Consider the following 19,345-nt stretch of genomic DNA (forward strand, 5'->3'; position numbering starts at 1 on the left):
TATATAGGAATCTACATGTGGCTTTCTTGTCAATTAAAAAAAAGGGGGGGGAATAGAAAGCTTTAAGTTTTATACCTGCACTAGAGCTTTATTCTGAAGGGTTTTACCAGCTGCTTTTCTTGCAAAATAAAATACCATGTTCCTGTTTTGCAGACTCATTGGGGAATTAAGTGAAAAAAGGCAAATTTAAAATGTGGTATGCAAAATGTTGCCAAAAGCACAAACTGTGAAATTAGGAATAAACACAGAGATTAAATGAAATTTGATCTTAACCTGCAGTTTTTGAATGGTTAGCATGTCATGATAACAGGCATATGTGTCCCATATACGACAGTGAGCATTTGAAGGAGGAAAAAATGGGGTGTGGGTTTGAAATTAATGACTTCAGTGTTGACAAAAGGCTAACTACACCTCCCTACTGTATATTTAAAGCTGTATAGTTGTGTAGAGTATAGATTTAAACTTGAAATTCCTTGGCTATGTATCCCTGAGAAGAGCAGTGGTTTTATGTCCACAGTAGATGGCCGAGGTATCCTCTGAAGCGGTAACGATAGATGATTGGCATCAGTTCAACGGATCCAAACGCCTCGTCCCTCAAAGGCTTGTTCGCTGTTGGCACCGCACACATGGTGGCTGGCCGGATTACCGTGTTTGCATTAGGTTTCCTTCAAAAATCTAATGGGACGTGGAAAACCTGTAGGTTCTAAATAGGAGGTTCTTTTGGATCCCGAGCGTGGTCACAGGTGACCGTGGCAGAAAATGAAAGTGGCTGGAAAGAGAGTGGCTGCTGGGGTGAGTTGCAGGAAGGAAATGCCCTAGGAAAATAAAAATCAACAGAAATGGTAAAGATGGTGTTAAAAAGCAAGCGTGAGCTGCCACCCTCTGGATAGTGTTGTGAGGTATTAACTCAAGGAATGGGCCTAGGTCTCTTCAGGCTTTTCCTCAGGCTGTCGGTATACAGAGGGTTTTTCAGGAGGGGGGGTGTAAGAGGGCAAACGATCCCATTCCCCCAAAATAAACAAACAGGAAGACCTGGAGGCTTTGTAAGAGTTAAAGTTGGGGGGAGGGGAATTATCTGTTAAGAGTATTAGTTGTTTAATAAAGCGCAGTTGTCCTCCGGATGAACCCGCCAGTGACTCTGCAATTGGGGTCATTCCAAGTTCATGCTGTGGACTTTTGACTGCCTTCTGTGTCTGTGAAAACAGCCGGCAGTTCCTGCAGGGATCACTCATTCAGCCCTGTAACACAAAACTATTGCCAGCGGGCACCTGCTGGTGCAGCTTCCCAGGAGGTCCTTGAGGGAAGCTACCCAACTCATCAGGCATCTGTGGAGATGAAAACAGGGGGGGCTCCCCTGGGAGACCCGGCTAATCAGGCATCCATGCAGGCAGCGCGTCAGGGGGCTTCGCAGATCACCCCGCCAACAGGCCCTTGTCAGGATGCATTAGGAAGCTTAGTTAACGATGGGATGTGAGCTAATTAAAGCTCCTTTCCTTTGGTTATATGACATCAATAGGGGTGGAGAGCGCTGCAGAAAATCTCAACATACATATGTTTGTTCAGTGGGAAAAGCTGTTGCCTCCTCTTGGTTGTCAGTAATTTAGAGAGGGTCAAAGTTTATGTGTCTCTTAAAATGAGAAGCTGATTATAGCGTTTTGCTGATTTTGTATTTTCTGTGTCAGTTCTATTCATAGTTCCATTACACATTTCTCTCTCTGCAATTTGACTCGGTTACAAATGCGTTTTGGGCTCGGCCTGAACCGCCCTTTCCGTTCAGGGCTGTGTTTAACGGTTGACCTGAGTATGTATTAGTGCGTAAAGGAAAGTGGAAAAGTATATAGCATATAAATTTAACTGAATTCACAAACCTTCTTGCTTAAATACCTGAGTAATTCTTAACAGGCTGTGAGGAGCCATGCAAAAGTGTTTTGTGGAACAGCTTCAGAGAGCTGGGACTTTTGAATCTGACAAACACACACCTGCTATTTTTTTTCAAATACCAAAAGCATTTCGTTTCTCAGTCCCAGCGTAACGCACAGGTGACCACAGTGATGTGGAAGGAGGAAGCTGTGTTGGCTGCCCCCTTACTGATGTCCCATTTGTAAAATTAAATGTGTAGTGCTTCCATTCCATTATATTCCATGTGTGGATTTGTAAAGAAGCTGCTCTTAAAGTTGTTCTTATGCTAAATTGCAGAAATATATTAAATGTCAATCTTGAGACATTGCAATAAAAGCAAGGAAACTTAGGCTGAAGAATTTACTAGGCATCTTTATCTGTCCCATTGCACCTAGTCATTATGTATATGCACGAATGCTGCGTGTCTCTTATTTTTACACTTTCAGAAGAATAACCCCAAGATGTGAGGATGGCTGATGGCACTAAAACTTTTTTTAACCGTAACAAATCCCAGCAGCACTTATGTATGTCTGCTTAGCCTATGACATGGACGCTGTGAAGGTTTTTGCCTCCGTATAGCAAAATACATGCTTAATTTTGAACTGTTGTATTTTACTGTCAGCAGTTGGTGTCGAAATTGTCTTCCTCTAAAATACCTGTAACAGGTTGGAGAGATGTAGGAAATAAAGGTGATTTTTAATGATACTGCTAGAAGGCAAGTAACCACGAGGGATTAAGCTCACAGGTGTGTATTAAATGTTTAATCATAGTCCATAGTATCTGATCACTTGGCCGAACAGTGCTTCCCAAAGTTCTGTTGAGCAGGGAGGGGGGTTGGTGTGGGTTTTTTCAAAAAACAAAACCACAGTTCAAAAGAAAGTAGCCTCTAGCTTCTAACGCTTTCCATCTACTTGAGTTTATTATATAATTTATAGCTATGTTTTAAGATAACTGTTTTAGATATCTACAAAATATGTGTTGACATTTTATTTTAAATATGTTTAGATAATACCTAAAGAAGCAGATAATTGTTTCATGCTACAAAGACAGCTTATTTTTTTAAAAAAACTTGTTAAAATAATGTTCTGTGTAAAACTGCATATGAACGCATATTTCGGGGCGGGGGGTGTCAGTATTTTCCAGCTAATATTTGCTCTGTGTGCATATATGTATGTAGTAGGGGTTTACTGGTGTGTTCACCGAATGCAATGATTTGCAATGTTTACTCCTTCCAAGCCGTCTGTGCTGTGATGCCTCCTGCTCCTGCTGCCAGTACCTCAGAAAGGAGGAGAAAGTTGAGGTAGCAGAGGGGAGGAAAGTGAAGTTCCAAACCCAGTGTTCCTGCTTAGGGCTGTAAGGAAGGATGTATTTAAGAGAACTCACATTCAGAAATCTGGTATTCACTGTTCTTTCTTTACCTGTACAGCCTTTGTTTCCGGTGATAAGCAGCTCTTCTCGTTCACATGGACAGTTAATGATATTTAGGGCAGTTACTGTTGAAACTGTGGAATGACTTTTAATCATCATGAGTAAGGATTTTCCTCTTTTGGAAGATGCAAGTGTGTGTGAGAGAACTGATGATGACATAATTCACAGTTTACATTAGACTTTCTAACTTAAATAAATTTTAAATACTCTTTTCCACCTTGCTGAAATAACACACTTAAATTTGTGCTTTGGTCTCTGAGAACTAGCTTTTATTACTGGAGATAAAAATACGAACATCATTAATGGGTGGTGTTCAAGGGGGTTTTTTTTTGAAAGGTTAGGTTAGGGCTAGAGTTGAGTGGAGTTCAACAAAGAGCTCTTTTTAAATGAGTTCTGCAAAGCAAAGATGAGAACTGAGTAAACCCTGCCATTTCTAATTTGAATGCCATTCACTGTGAGGTTTGCACAGGAGTTAGAACTGACCTATATTTAATTTCATCACTTTCTCCCTTAAAATTCCATCTTGCAATGTTCTACTTCGCTCAGTCAATAATACTTGTAAATGTCCCGTTCTCTGATGCTAGAATTACCACAGAATGTTTGTGCTAAAGTCATAATTGTGTATTTATCCTTTTGGGGTGTCCTTAGAGAACTGGGCAGTGCCAAGAGCTTAAAAAGCCTTTAAAAGATCACTTAAAACTTATTTCCATGCTGTGTGCTTCATGCATCTGGCTTAGAGGGAACATGCAGTACAAAGTCTAGAATTAGTTCTCATTTGCTTTGAATTCTTCTTGTGCCCCGTAAGCCTTATTATTTGGCACCAGCTTTGATTCACAAACACTGTGTATGGCTGTTCTTCGTTTTCTTCTATTGCTTGAAACGGCAAAGGATCCATAGTCTGTGGTAAACGTTTTTGTGGCAAAACTTCCTGAATTATTGGGCCTTTAAAAAGAAGGAGAAAAACAAACACACACACCAAAAAGACGCAAAACATGAATAGATCAGTTTCTTGTACAGATACTATTTCAACTGTTGTTGCAGATAGATCCCGGTAGATCGCTAATATTGATTGGTCACACTGTAAACATAAAACAAGAAGTGATGAATCATCTGTTTACTGGTATCTGCAGAGGCGGCGGCTGAGGCCAGTGTGCCCCGGGCTTATGGAAGTGTAACAACATTCTCAGTAATCGTGAAGCGCTGAGTGGTTCACGTGTTGGTCCAAAGGCAGTGTTCACGGTAGCATAATGCGCTGGAATTTGGAGGGAAATGTGAAAATCGTCGTATTTCACCCTCCTCGGGAGGATCGGTTTATGTTAGACCACAGAGGCTTAAGTCAATGTAGTGTAGTGCGTCATATTTTCTGCTTGTAGCATATTACCAGTTGGGAGCATCGCATCATATATGAATGGGCGTGGGATGAAAAGCAGGGATCAAGTGTCTTTTAGAATGTAGACCTGGAAGGAAAGTGTCCCTCCACAGGGGGAACCGCAGGAAGTACCAGCCCCTTCGGTGACAAGAAGAGTCAGAGAAAGAGGGTGTCGGTGAGCGAAGGGGGATGAACACCGAGATGACTGGAGCTTGTTGGAGAGCTGCTCCTTTTTCTGCCCAGGCAGAATGGATGAGGCAGAGGATTAAACAATCCATATTAATGATAGGTTGAAATATTTTTGGTACCTGAAATGACAGAACTTTTAAATAGTAGTGTGAAGATCCATATTTGGCTTCGTTTGGACAAGTAAAATACCCGACATGTGCCTAACGTGTAGGCTGGCTTCATTCAGTGACATTCTGGTGCCTTTTGGTTAGGAAGCGGGTAACGGAGCTGATCCTGACGCGTTGAGTTGCAGTTCTGTTTCAAGGAAAAGGATGTCTGCAATGGGGGAAAATGCAGAGGGAAAACCCCAAGTTATTAATTTCTTTTTCTCATCGGCAAGTAGACAAAGGACTCAGGATGACAATTAGGATAGAGAAGCGGGGGGGGGGGCTGGTTTTTAGAAGTCCCTTGATTGGTTTCATGTTTGTTCCACAGACTGTTGTGTTTAGTTATGTTGGCATTTACATGGTCTTAAGCAGGCTTTGAAGTTATCAGGTCACACCTTATTAACAGAAGCCAAGGAAGACAAGGGGGGATCGGGCTTTTGTTGTCACCTTTGTTTATCTGGAGACTGTTTTCTGCATGACCGGGGTAACAGCTCAATAAGCTGCCATCGCTGCTCTTCCACAAGTCTTACTATCCAAATCTCAATATCTAATATTGCACTTCTCAAAGGAGGCATCTAAAAGCAAGACTTTTTGAGGGAAGAAAGGCAAGTCTGCTTTTCTGCTTTAACTTGTCCAAATCTCCCTTCCAAGTTTAAGCTGGACTTAAACTGCTTAAATTTGCGATCCTTACTCAAGTTTCTGATTCTGAAATAACTTGCTACTGCTGAGTAACTTCTTAACACAAGGGTTATAATCTGCACAGCCTGGGCATAAGGTGGTATGCGGGTTTGTGTCTGGTTGGGGTTTTTTACGTTCAAAATCTTTATTTTTCCTTTTTATACAGGTAGGTGCAATCCTGTGTGCTGAAATAGGCTTCATAAAACATTTCAGGGAAAGTTATTTCTGAGGTGCTCAGAAAAGTATGGCCCATTTCTGATACCGAGCAGTTACTTCACTCACGTGGTATTACCTGTGTTGGGTAATACGAGAGATGACGTGTAGGTCTTGTTCAGATCACGAATGAGGACGGTGCTGACACTACAGTCCAAACCTTTGTTGCAAGTAAGAGTCTAAATTTTGCAGCAGAAAATGGTGAGTGGCTCACTTGCCTAGCAGCCCTAAACGCGACTTGCTGTGAAACGGCTCAGTTGTTTTATCTTCACTGGCGTTTTACCTCGAACGGGCACACTTGATCACGTTACGTTCGGTACCTCAGAGCAGGACGAGTGCTGCGGTGCGTCCCAGCTGGAGGCTGTTCGGAGGGGACCTGCGCACAGTGTGCTCACTGGGGTAACCCCTTGGTTTAGGTACAGACGGTACAGGTGACTACAGGCGTTTGGCCTCAGTCGTCGTTACATGAGGCCAGAAAACAAGCAGTACCTGGGGAGGGGGGGAGGAGGCCTGTCAGAAAGTAATTCAACGCAAAGTTCGTGTTCTGTAATTAATGTGTGTTGAGTTTAGATTTTGTCACCTGAGTGAGGGCAAAATGGAAACATTTTGTGGTACATTAGAGTCCTTAAATTGTTCTATTTACAGGTGTAATTCAGTGTTATTTTCTAAATAACACAAAAATGTCCCCATTTAACCTTGGTTTTACAGTTAACGGAGACTTTGACCTTTAAACTGTGTGCATGTGTTCTTTTTCTTTTTTCTCCTTACTAAGAGAATAATTTACTATTACATTTAGATTCTTTCTATACACTAGAACAGATTTGTTATTGACTATTAGGTGTCAGATCCTGCTTCACAGAGGAAGGAAGATCTGAGGAAAGACTGGATTGTATTTACCAGGAAAGCTGGTGTAGTGGAGCTGGGCGGGGGGAAGCCAAAGCTGTAAGGAGAGCTTTACCAGTTTTGATCACCATTAGTAAGCTGGTTTGTTCCTGCTGGCTGGTTGTCCGATCATGTGCTAAGGTAACTTTCAAAATCTGTTCTTGAAAAATCATTTTCAGGCCTTGACAGATTGCTTAATGAGATTTGAATTTTGAAGGCCTATTGAGTCTTTTAATTTTTATAGCAACTGCTCTAATCCCCTTAAAGCAAAGTATTTGTCCAGAAAAAGTCCCAACCTTAAACACAGATAATAGATAGCTTCAGGTTGATTTGTATTTCTAGGCTAATTTTAAGAAAAAATCTACATTAAGTTCACAGAGAGGTCAGGAGTAATTCAGTCACTGCTCACTATGCTCTGTTTAGTGTCCATGTGATCAAGTCACAAGAAGGGTCATGGGATTTGATTTTCATTCATGTTGTTAAAGTCTCCTTGTTTAGATAATTGGAGCCGCTGAACTAGTTTGTCTTTGAGCTGGAAAGAAGTATCTAAAACTGGGAAATCACGCCACTAGTAAGAAAGAAAAGTAGCCTTGGAAGGAATGGCAGAAGAAGGAAGGGGACTTTGTCATTGCGTTAAGCACATAAATTAACCGTTTGTCTTTTTCAACCTTTAGTGTATTCGAATCAGAATTTCACACCAGGTTTTAGTTGTCTTCAGGTGCACACCTTAATCACGTAGCGGTTTTTGGCATACCTAACACGGATGCGGAGGAGATGCACGCAACAAAGCTACGCTGAGCAATGGGCAGGGCAGCGTCCACAAACAGTTCTGAAACGACGAAGTTCTTGTCGCAGAGGAGCTATGATCGTGCGGGACAGCAATGACTTCACCATTGCTGCAGCCATGGAGTATCTTCGATGTTTCTGGGGCACCTGGTGCATTCCCCAGCCCTAGTCTAAGACACAACAAAGCATTGAATTATCTTTCCTTTCAGCGGTGAAGTTCATTTATCGAAAGGATATTGTAAGAATGCTGATTCTAGTTGAGGGAGTTACAGAAGATGAACAACTGCACATAACCAAAAACCAGCTAGTTTTTGGAGGTTATTCCAGGAAAACGCCTGCTAGGAGTACTTTTCTCTAATAATTCTGTAGTATTTATCCTGACTATGAGATAAGGTTTCAGGTTTTTGGTCTCCTTTTCTTGCCTCCCTCCCTCCGCCAAGCCTGCTTTGTATCTGATTTTGTCAAACTAAAGGCCAACAGATCACAATAGATCATTTTTATTTGGTGCGTTTTCATAGGCTGGTACTCAGTAACGGTCAGAGTTCTCAGAACAAATCCTGTTTGGACTTAGACGTCCTCTTTTATCAGTAAATATGGCTCAAGTCTTCCCCCATACTGATAAAGGTAAGCATAAGGAGTAAAAACGCTCCACACACGTTCAGGGCTCCCCTCAGGCTCTTGTTTTGCGGTGTAGAGTACCTGCGGACGCTTACCAACGTAGCCATCTTTCAGCAGACCGCCCCGTGTGCTGCGGCGAGGGTGGCGCGGCTCCCCCGCCAGCTGATCTCACACGGAGCCACTTCGACAGTGTGTTACTAAAAAAGAATTTAATTAACTCTTGCAAATGTTTTGGTTTCATGACAGGCATATTTGCCTTGAAGCTTTTCACATATCTTTGCAGGAGAAAAGCTTTGTGTCTGAATAACATTCTTGTGATACCCGAAAGGTTGCGGTTGGGTCACTGGCGCTTCTCTTGGTACGTCTTGCACAGACGTCGTTCGGCTTGGCTCGGCCGCTGCAGCTGGGCACCTACTTGCCTCTTGACTGTCACCTCAGGATTTAAGCCGCACCAATGGAAAGCGCAGGTTAATGTCCTTCAGAGCTTTCTTCGTGGCAAAAAAGCTGGGCCGACTGCAGACGTGGAAGAAAATGAGTTGTATAAATCTGTATTTCACAACTAGAATCTAGGAATTTTCTTCAGTAAATCTACGTAAGAGAAACACTGTGCGCTCTTTTATTAACAGAAAAGGTTGCTCTCTTACAGTTCGCTGGGACCTTGTCAGATGGTTTGGGAAAGACAATGGATAACAGACATCAAACCGAACGAGAATACATTCGGTATCATGCCGCAACTAGCGGGGAACATCTTGTAGCTGGAATCCATGGACTTGCACATGGTAACCCTCAGCTGTAATTTTAACTCATTTCTCTCTCAGGAGTAATGATCAGATGGGAAGGAACAGTTTGAATTCCTCTTGGGTGATTATTTGAGGCCAGGGAAGTGGGGCTATCATAGGCTTTATGTTTGAATTTGACTGCTTGCGGGTCGGGCTGGGGGATCGTTTGGTGACAGAAACTGCATTTAAGAATAAGCTCTTTTTACGTGTAACTGTAAGTAAAAGCTGTTTTGCAAAGTAAAACGAAATTTCAAAGCAAGTTCATCCAAAACATCAGTTTCCTTATAGAGTCATAGAATACCCAGGCAACCAGGCCTTTTGAAGGCCAGACATTAAAATAAATATTAGTATGGTTGGATTGTAGCTTTCTTACGTTTGCTTTCAGCTCCAGAAACCCGAGTTTCCTCAGAATCAGTGCATCAGTTTAAAGAACATTTCACCAGTTCAGTTATTTTGTGGGTTTGTGTTGTTTTTTTTAAGTCTGCTAAGAACTAGAGAAATAAATCCGTGTGAAAGGCGGTGGACTAGTCTTAATTTGGCCAGAATCTCACTCAATTTAGTTCATGATTTATCTGTTGAAGAAAGTTAAATCAATATAAGCCAAGTTTAAATCAAATATTTATATTTTGCATGATCTTGACTCAGTTTGTTTAAATGTCAGACTTCTAGCACAACTGTTGCAGCCTGCGTAAGATGATCTGGCTCTCACTAAAACAGCGTTCTCGCCTATGCTGAGCAAAAGCCTTTACGCTAGACTTTAGTCATAAAGAGACGCTGTAGGTGTTCGAATGGATCACGAGAGGTTTCTCTCACACCAGTGTGCTGGAAAGTCTGATACAAATTATATTGGCGGAAACTCAGGAAATCTGAAACCTGTCAGTCTTTGCTGAAAAGTCAATTCTAAAAGCACTTCATTTGTGTTGTGTTACCCAGCAATTAGTGGGCCTGTTTTAGTTTAATTCTGTGGAGTTTTTAAAAGCTTCCCAATTTCTTTCAAAAAAGCAAATAACTGTTAAATCCTATCTGTTGCAATGTAGGAATAAACTATAACCGATAATTACTCAGGAGAAGTGATTTAAATACTCTCTGCTTCTCGAGTTTGGAAGTTAAGATGCTGCCTGGTCTGTACTTCACTTACAGACCTTAAAAGAGTGTCTGGCTGCCGAAAGCTGAAGAGCCGAAAGGTGTAAGCATTTTTAAATGAGTGCTTAAGCCAGTTCACTAAAAGCTGTGCTATTCTAGTGGAGGAGGTGTGAAATCTGTAAAAGTGAAAAATCTGTTCCCAGATAATATGAACCGTTCCAAGTCCCCTGAAGCCTCAGTAGGCTCTTGATTTCTTCAGAGCATTTGGAGTCGCAGCAACAGAAATGTGCCCAGAAACATCTGCGGGCAGCACCACAGTTAGAATTGTGCAGTGCCAGTTTAAAATAATTAACTACTTCTGGTGGAGAAACGCACTTTTCTATTTTCTGTCTCAAATTGCGTAAGTTTTTGTGGTAGTAGAATTTTGTCACGTGGTAAGTAAGAGCTTCACCTTAGGAACAGACGAGGGCTGTTTGTGTAAATACAGCTGGGAAATAAAATAGTAGAGAAGTATTTAAAAATATACATATTTAATAATTAAATCTTTTTCTGTGGGATATTATTGTCGGTGCGTACGCATGCGTATACTGCATATACAAAGTATTATTAGCTAATGTAATTGGGTGCGAAACAGGTTTTGGATTACATGAAATGCACATTTCTATTAAGCTTGACAGTAAGTCATGTAGGCAGGCGGCGTCAGCTGTGGCAAGGCTCTGTCGTTTTGAGAGGCGATACCCCTGGCCTACTTTGCTGTTCTTGTCTCTGCTAGGTATCATTGGAGGACTGACAAGTGTAATAACTTCAACAGTCGAAGGTGTGAAAACTGAAGGAGGTGTCAGTGGTTTCATATCGGGCCTCGGGAAGGGGCTGGTTGGCACAGTAACCAAGCCTGTGGCTGGGGCTCTGGATTTCGCCTCGGAAACCGCGCAGGCGGTGAGGGACACCGCAACTCTCAGTGGCCCCAGGTCAGTACGCGGTTTATGTTTCCAATCAATAAAACTGTAAAAGTGCGTGTAAATACCTGCTGCAGTTTCTGATCTGATTATCTTTCCTTACCCAAAGCAGCAATCATTTAATCAACAATTACTGTGAGCTGTTATTAGTGATGTAGCCCATTTCACTCAATTTGCTTTTTCTTTAATAGACGGCATTTGTTGACACTGTAACAGGAGTGCAGTTTGCATGGGAACGCTGCAGCATCAAATAGGGATTACTAAGCTTCGGCATTAGATTAAAGCAGAATTTTTAAAAGGCTGTATGTGATGAGATGGAATCCTTATGCAGAGCTTAAATGGAAGAGTTCTCCCTGCTCGACCTCCAGCTTCCATTTAGTTGTGTAGAAAAACAATTCTGCAAAGGTTTGAAGAGTTGTGGCATCAGTAGAGTGGCATTATCTTCCAGCTGTCGTTTGGTACAACAGTTCTCGCTTACACGAAGCGGGGATATGTGCCCTTATGGCCACATGCTTACCCGTTTACCCGCACATACGTGGGCGATAAGTGTCGGCACGTCAGGACAGATGCTCTGGCTTGCTTCCCGTGTCCGGGTGCTAGTGCGATGTGGTCTCTACAAAATAACAATAATTATATTTAAAGTAAATGAATGTTCGTTAGCACTGACTATGAACGTGGAAGAGGGAGAGGGCTAAGTTCTAAAAAGGCCACTCTGAGAGAAGATTCTTTTTACTCTCTGTGGCCAAGAGCTCACTGTATATGATGGCGCTGTGCCAAGAAGCCCTGTTCTACGTATGTGAGATCCTGCGTGCTGAAGAAGTGAAAGAAAATCCTAAGTAAATTTATTGGCAGAAAACTTAGAGGAAAATGCTTGCCAAAAGTTGGGTTTTCTGGTTGTTTTGTCTTCCCATTTGGCTTTTCCATTTCCTGTGTTTTATTGTACCATGCCTGGGGTCCTGAAGCGTCTACCATCAGCGTTCCAGTAAAGAACAACGAGCTCGATGGAGTGTGGGTGAGGTGCAGGAAACTTTGAAGGGTGAACCTAGGTGTGCAGTGCTGCGAAAATGGAGGTGTTCACGTGTGTCTTATGTATTTGGTGCGTAGCTTGATTTGTAAACCCAAGAGGTCAAGGGTTACTCTTTGATAAGTATGTGCACACATAAAATTACACGGGAGCTCTGAGCGCATCCCTGAGAAAACACGACTGCTCTTTTGCTTGTATGTGTCTTAATTTTGTGATGGTACAGATTGGTTGATTTATTTAAAGGTGGGGAGAAACACACCTGGCTGTACTGTTAGTTGTCTTACCAGTTCAGCTGTGTTTGTGTTAGTTTGTTTCAAGACACATATATACTTTAAATTCCTGTTTTGACATACCTCTGTGAGATACAGCCTGTGCACAGGAGCCGTGATGTTACCAACAGTTGACAAACCAGACAGCGACTGGGAGAGTTGCCTTCAGCCAACCTTATCTCTAGCTTGTGTTTGCCTACGGGACGTATTTCCTTTCAACGTGTTAACTGTCAGTTAAGGGATGAGGTTAAGACAGATGAGCTGAACCACGTTTTTGCTTCCGCTAGATTCTGGCACACTAACGTCCTAGACGAGCACACTGTGAAATTACTTTAGTGTTTACACACACTCTGCAAAAAGTTTCTGATACAGCAACCTTATACAAGGAGAAAAAAACCAAACAACAAACCAAACCTTTCCCACTTGCTACACCTCTCCAGTCTAAAAAAATCTGATCAAAACTTATTTTAGATAAACAAATATACTTGAGAACATGTAGATAATGTAGGAGGGGAAAAAACCCCAAATAACATCATCACCACATAAAAGCAACGTTGCACTCATCTTTTGTTTGGTAAGGGGTTTTTTTTGATGTGCTTATATAACGAAGCAACCAGATTGTTCTTTCGGGTGTATTTAAAAAAAAAAAAAAAAAGTCCAACAAAGGATTTGTACATTTTTTAGACTGCTGTGTACCAATATCCCCCTGCTGCATTTGTTAACTGTTCAAATATGTGTGGTTTGGAATCAAAATAGGACAGTGTTCCAAACCCGAGCTGCTGGCTCCAGTTGAATATTCTGTTTAAGCATGCTGGGCCATGTGGACTCTTCCAAGCAAAGTGCACAAAAACAGCTAACCCTGCCGAATCGCAGTTTATGGCAGTAACTGACCTCGAGTGTAGTTTTGAGCAGTTGAAGAATGGGAGTTAATCAGCTTGGTAAGAGCCATCTTGACCTTTTCTTGAGACCGACAGCGTGTGTGCGAGTTTCTGGTATTGGTGCAAAGTTGAGTCAACCAGTTAATTACAGTTGCATTTAAATAGCATGATACATGAGCGTGAAGTATAGGCCCCTCACAATTCTCTAATTACATGGTTGAATTTTTAAAAAGCCCTGAATTTAAGCTGCTTGACTTTAACCATTGGATCAGTTCTGAGTGAGGTGAATTTTAACTGAGGTTGTAGGCTTTCCTAAAAGGCATGTCCTAATGCCAGCAGAGTCACTGGGCGGGCAGAACGCTGAGGGAGACTCTGTGGCTTGTGTTACTGTGGTCACGCTGCGCGGGCGTAGGTCTCGTGGCTTCAGAATGTATTGATTTGTATCGGGACGCCGGCAGCCAGCGTAACCCTGTGTTTGGAACATGGAGCCAGACTAATGCGGCTGAGAGGCAGACGATGGCTTTGTAGCTTCAGTGGTCGTTTAAAAGGTGATGTGTTTAAAGGATGAGAAAATATTTTTAAAATCTGACTTTAGGCAGGATTTTTTCAAGCCTAATCTTATAACTTATTATGTAATCATATAATTTATTATGCTTGTTTTTTATTAATAAAGCTGCCTTAATACTTTTAAATTTTAATGCAGGGGAGAGCATAAAATAGTTGTTGACAATGCAGCATACATCTAATTTATAAGCAGTTAATGCCTGTGACTTGATACCTTTTTTGAGTGGGTTTTATGTGTTCCAAGTACTCTAGTGTCACATACAAGAGTTCTGATTATTTCCATATTTGTCATATACTGCCAAAAGTCTTAAAGACCAGTTCAAAACAGGAAAGCTGTTATGCCTCTAGATCTGCTTGGAAAGCTCTCTCCTAGAAACGTGTTTTAAGTCCTGGTGCAGCACAAGTAAAGAACATTTATATTTAGATGTGTGTCTAACTTCACAAGCAGCGGAGGAAACTGCCCTTGTGGCTTTCTCTCAGGCTTCTGCCAGGTCAGTGCAAGTTTAAGATTATTCTTGAACTGTTGTTGCAAGGGTTTGTATTCTTTTCTGACAGTCACAATGTGAAACTTAGAAGTAAGGAGAGAAGTCTGTGACCTACCCAATTCTAATGAATTCGTTCAGGGAACTAGACCGCGTTAGTTAGGAATAGTTTGAGATTGGCAAGCCAGTATGGTCACAGAAACTTCTTATGTAAATATTTGATTCTTTTAAATGTGCTTTGCCTGCAAAGGAGCAGCCTGTACTAGTTGTTCTTTTCCTCACCGCTTCCATGCTTTCACCCAGAAAAGTGCAGTGAGGTTGCAAAGTTTGAGACAACATCAACAGCAGGTGATTTTAATTCTGTTTTTCCTTCGTGTGTCCATCTCTCTGATAGCTGTGGTTTGGATTGTAAGGTCTAAAGCAGAAAACCTGGGAGCGTGGGTGTCAATGACACTGAGAAGTAGTAGAAAATAGGTACCCGACTGTATGGAACACCAACTCAGCTAATGTACTGCAAACAGTATATTCCCAAGGTTCTCAAGTTTTAAGGTTAAATATTACTTGAACCTTAACACCTCTGTATGTGTTCCAAATTCCATCCCGACCTTGGACTTGATCTGGACCTTACTTCAAGGGTCTTTACAGTAATGTCAGTCATGTATGGGCCGTGACTCTGGTGAGCGAGACATTATTCTTCTGGTAAGCCCCCCCTAAGATTTTCCTAGAAACAAGAATTTGTCGGCGAGTGTTCATTGTGTTGTGTAAATCTGGCAATGTTGCGTACAGGACAGTTCAGCTGATTTATTAATCTAATCTGTAAATGACTTGGGCAGCATGATTTCCTTCATATCCTCTTTCCTCTTTTTTCCCAGCGGGATAACGGGTCTTTATAACGAACTGTTTTCTCAAACGGTCGGTTTTATTTTGAGCGAGTTTGTCCATTTTACTCCGGTGGCACCCTGTTAAATGGCTGTAGACACTGGCTTTGCCTCAGTGTTAGCCCCACCTCCCATCTTCAGTCACTGCTGAACTCGATTTTACGGGTTTACATTCCTCTGTCATTAGCCTATCCAGATTCCTCCATTGCTGCTGCTGAGTTACTTTGAAATCCCCCCGGCCTGTAAGTTCCCATCAGTATTGTGTGAAAAGGGACCGTCATATCCCGGGTCTGTGACAAGCTGTGCTCTGCAAGTCATCCAGAACTGTGCTGGCTGGTTTTACTGCCATATCACGTTGCAAATTGATATCCAGTTTTCTGCTCGCTATTTTCCCCCAAGAGGTGGGGTGGTTTTTTAAAGTTTTGTTTTATTTTACTGCTTTGCAAATATCTCCTTGTCATTTAATATTTGTGTTCTGGATTATTTTTCCCCAGATGAACCAGGTTGCAATTTTGTAGGTTGAATCCCATTTCATTTCCTGCCATATTTCTGACCTCTTCAGGTCCTTTAGTACTTCATTGTCCTCAATGGAGTTTTAAACGCCTCTTACTTTGTCCTCTCCAAATGTAATTTTACATGCTGCTTTTACTAGATCCTTGAAGTTAAGCAAGCCTGGTTTTGTGCCCACACATTTTGCAGTGCCTCAGTAGACACTTCTCCCTGCTTTAATCCTTTCCCCTTACCAGTCTCACCTGCTCGGTGTTCTTCGGTTAGGTTTTCATTTACCGCTGGTAACTTTGGGTAGTTCTGGCGGAGACCCCGCGCTGTTCTTCAGCTGTCTGCTCGTGCTTGCTGCGTCAGTGAATGGAGATTCGCCGGGGGGGGCGGCTCTTCAGACTGCAGCCCTGTTACCTTTCCACTATGGATACCTTCATCTTGAAACCTTAATTTTCTGATAATGCACCTCAGCTAGTTTAGTTTCTTAACTAGAAAGAGACAATAATCCACTGCCTAAGACCAAAAATGATTTCTAAGTAAATGAAGCTACCCTCAAGAATGAACAGAAAACAGGTTTCTCTTCCTTTTCCCTGTTCAGAGAATGGCGCTGACTGCCATGAGACACTTCGGGCATGTAGTTGTGACTATGCTTTTCTTTTCTGCAGCTTTCTGTAAGATTGATTTATTTTTTCCTTGCCCTAACTCAGAATTATTTTCCGAAGAAATTACTCAGATTATAAGGAAGTGCAGTCTTCCCTAGACTACACAGAAATAAGTCTCACATGCGGTACTTGAAGAAACTAATAGGGCTTTTTGTCACAAAAGTGTCAAGTAATGATTGTGTTTGACTGTGAGGGGAACCCTGCCAGGATTGCTTTGCATGTTCACTCCACCAGTCTAGTTCCCCTTAAATCTCTGTGGAAGGAATTCAAGCAGTTGGGGCATGTGGTTACTCTTGTGGAGTGCCTAAAATCGTGAGAATTGAGGATGGAGTGCGGTGCCATCCCCCATTCCACTGCACTTCTGAATCTCTGCCTATTCATACACTGACTAATCCTAAAGAAGTCAGTCTTTAGATAATACAACTTATTATTTCACAAAACAAAAATATCATTTTCACAGTGATCTTACTTTAGAAATACAGGATAGTGGAGTTAAGCCCAAGAACAACTCTGTGAGAGAAAGAAATATGGGGGGGGCAGCTTTTTCTTCGTGCCCTCCTCCGGGACTGACAGGCTGGGCATCTCACAGGTTTTTGCCTTTGCCTTCCCCCTCTAGGGCAAAGAGCTGTGGGAGCGCAGCCTCCGTCCTTCACAATAAAGCAGAACTTGCATTGCATGGTTGAAGAAAATATCTCTGCTGCCTGTAGTTTTAATTATTTTTTTAATCCACAGGATATAGTAAAAGAAAGATGAACCTTTAAAACATTCAGTTTGCTTAATCATATTTTATTGCAGAGTCTCTAATTCTAGAGCCGCACGTATGAAAATGCCTCAGCTCCCTGTGTTCCTATGTTGTTCGTTGCAGGAAAGCACTGTTAGCTGCTCAGCTCCCAGCAGAAGTCAGGGTGATTTGGAAAACCCAGACTCTGCGCTAACATATCCCTCTTCCTTTCCTTTTTAGACGGTTGAATGGACATAAAGTGGTAAAACCTGCTATAAAACCAAACTATAACACCCTTTTATGTGTTACTGCAAATACCTTGCTTTACGTCTGAATAGTGTTTCCAGGTGGTTATGGCTAGGTGTCTGCATTACTGGACACCATTTATATTTGGAATATTTGTGAAATCAGTTGTCTCTACAGTTGGCTGTGTCTGTCCCCTTTTTTGAACTTGACTCAATTTAACTATATGGAAAGAATGGAAGAAAAAAGCAGTGTTTGAACCTACAGCAGCAATGTAATACTTCATTAATATTATATAGATGTGGTTACTTTCACATCTGCTGTATATAACAGTTTTGAGTAATAGGAGGTTTTAGAAAAAAAAAGAGGCAATTACTGGCTTGCATTAGGCCATATTGAATCATAGAACCATAGAATCGTTAAGGCTGGAAGAGACCTCTAAGACCATCAAGTCCAACCCCCAACCCAACACCCCCAGGCCTCCTAAACCATGGCCCCAAGTGACATGTCTGCACATTTCTGAGCGCCCCCAGGGATGGTGACTCCCCCCCCTCTCTGGGCAGCCTGTGCCAGGGCCTGACCGCTCTGGCAGGGAAGGCATTTTCCCTAATACCCAACCTAAACCTCCCCTGACGCAGCTTGAGGCTGTTTCCTCTCGTCCTAACATGTCTGTTAACATTAGAAAGGGAGAATTTATGAGGGACTGAACTGTCATTCTAAATACCAGCACCTATTTTGTGAATAAGAAGGATTTTCCACTAAAACATCAGTGTTTAACTTTGAGGGCAGAAAGATACCCTGGATGCATTCAGACTGCTGGTTTAAGGGACAGAAAGCGAAAGGGCTTGGGAGGGAGTGTTGCGAGGGGAGGACAGATGAGTAAAAATGGAAGGCATTGAAGTGAATAATGCTGAGTAGTTAGCCGAGCACAAAATGTGAAATCACATTTTTCTTTGCAAGTCCGTTCATTATTAGCAACAAATAATTTCAAAAGATGAATGAATACAGAGTTCTTACTGTGAAAGCCTCTGCCAAACGAGAATAGCGCCTTGGTAAGTTACGGCTAGAGGCAAGAACGCTTCCATCGCTGGGTGCGGGGCGCTGCATCCATGACGCTTGGTAGCGTTCGCATTGAACAGAAGGCTGCTGCTGTGGCTGGGTTCAGAACAGGAACCAGACTAAGCTTGACTTCATTGTGCACAGTAACTGGTTTGGGAAAGGCACGAGTTTGTGAGGAAAGGCATGACGTTGTTTTAGGACAGACCGGTGCGGAAGGAGGGGAGGCTGAAAAGGGACGTCATGGGTACAACACTTGCTTCCAAATGCGGCGCTTCTGAAGGCGTGGGGTTGCTGCTTCTTTTGGGACAGGCAGACGTTTGCAAGAGGTAACTAATGTTTTCCAGTTGGGTTAAATCCGAGGCACTGTCATGTAGGCCTGGCGTAGTCCATCAAAAATTTAAGCAATTATGTGCTTCCTTCTGAAAAGTGCTGATAAATCCTTTGTTGGATTTACCACAGGTTCATTCTACTACTTACACTTGCAGTGACAATTAAGAGGGCTGCATTTGCTCCACAAACTGGAATTCTTACGCTGTGCATGCACTTCACAGTATTTGGCTATTAACAAAAAGAAAAGCATCTAGACAGGGAGGAGTTGGTATTTCCTTAGGAGATACTTGTATTTCTAGAGCCTGTGTAGTTTGTCTAATTATCTTATACTTCAGCAAGAGCTTTTGGACACCAAGGCCAGAAAGTAAAAGGAGCACCGTTCACTGTGTGATGTGTTTCCTGTTGTCTGGCATTCTTGCGTGTTCTAGATCCCACCTTATTCAGAAAGCGCTCTGCTGCGCGGTGCTGCCGGTGCAGTGTGCTCTGGAACAATTACAGAGGGCTGCAGCTTTAACCAGTCTGCGATGGTACCTCCCAGAACGGAATCAGAGAGACTTGGGAAAAGAAGAAATTACATTCATGCGTTAGCATCAGCAGGACAAACTAAAAAGCCATCAAAGAGCAGGCAATAAAGTATCCACAGTTTCCATTCACAAATCTACTTGCTTAGAATTAGGTGGGATAAGCTGAAAGCGTGTGCGCACCAGAAAC

At 42.2% G+C, this 19,345-nt stretch overlaps 1 protein-coding gene and 1 long non-coding RNA gene across 14 annotated transcripts in view; one reads left to right on the forward strand and one right to left on the reverse strand.

Moving 5' to 3' along the window:
- The window catches only part of VPS13D (vacuolar protein sorting 13 homolog D), a 109,958-nt gene that overhangs the window by 75,430 nt on the left and 15,183 nt on the right, over positions 1 to 19,345 (forward strand). For 6 of the 7 annotated variants that reach the window (XM_064470061.1, XM_064470062.1, XM_064470065.1 and 3 more), the window contains 2 exons: positions 8,855 to 8,987; positions 10,843 to 11,038. The exons of the other annotated variant lie outside the window; for it this stretch is intronic. In XM_064470061.1, coding sequence (XP_064326131.1) covers positions 8,855 to 8,987; positions 10,843 to 11,038 — 329 coding nt within the window. The remainder of the gene's footprint in view (positions 1 to 8,854; positions 8,988 to 10,842; positions 11,039 to 19,345) is intronic. 7 annotated transcript variants of the gene reach the window in all.
- Positions 3,025 to 19,345, reverse strand: part of LOC135316532 (uncharacterized) — a 47,105-nt gene continuing 30,784 nt past the window's right edge. For 5 of the 7 annotated variants that reach the window (XR_010375792.1, XR_010375794.1, XR_010375791.1 and 2 more), the window contains one exon: positions 11,033 to 19,188. This is a non-coding gene — a long non-coding RNA (uncharacterized LOC135316532). Of the gene's footprint in view, positions 7,761 to 8,289; positions 8,722 to 11,032; positions 19,189 to 19,345 lie in introns of those variants that run through there. The other 2 variants (XR_010375795.1, XR_010375796.1) reach the window with 2 other exon arrangements.

Source organism: Phalacrocorax carbo, chromosome 20, assembly GCF_963921805.1.
Source record: "Phalacrocorax carbo chromosome 20, bPhaCar2.1, whole genome shotgun sequence".
NCBI classification, from domain to species: domain Eukaryota; kingdom Metazoa; phylum Chordata; class Aves; order Suliformes; family Phalacrocoracidae; genus Phalacrocorax; species Phalacrocorax carbo.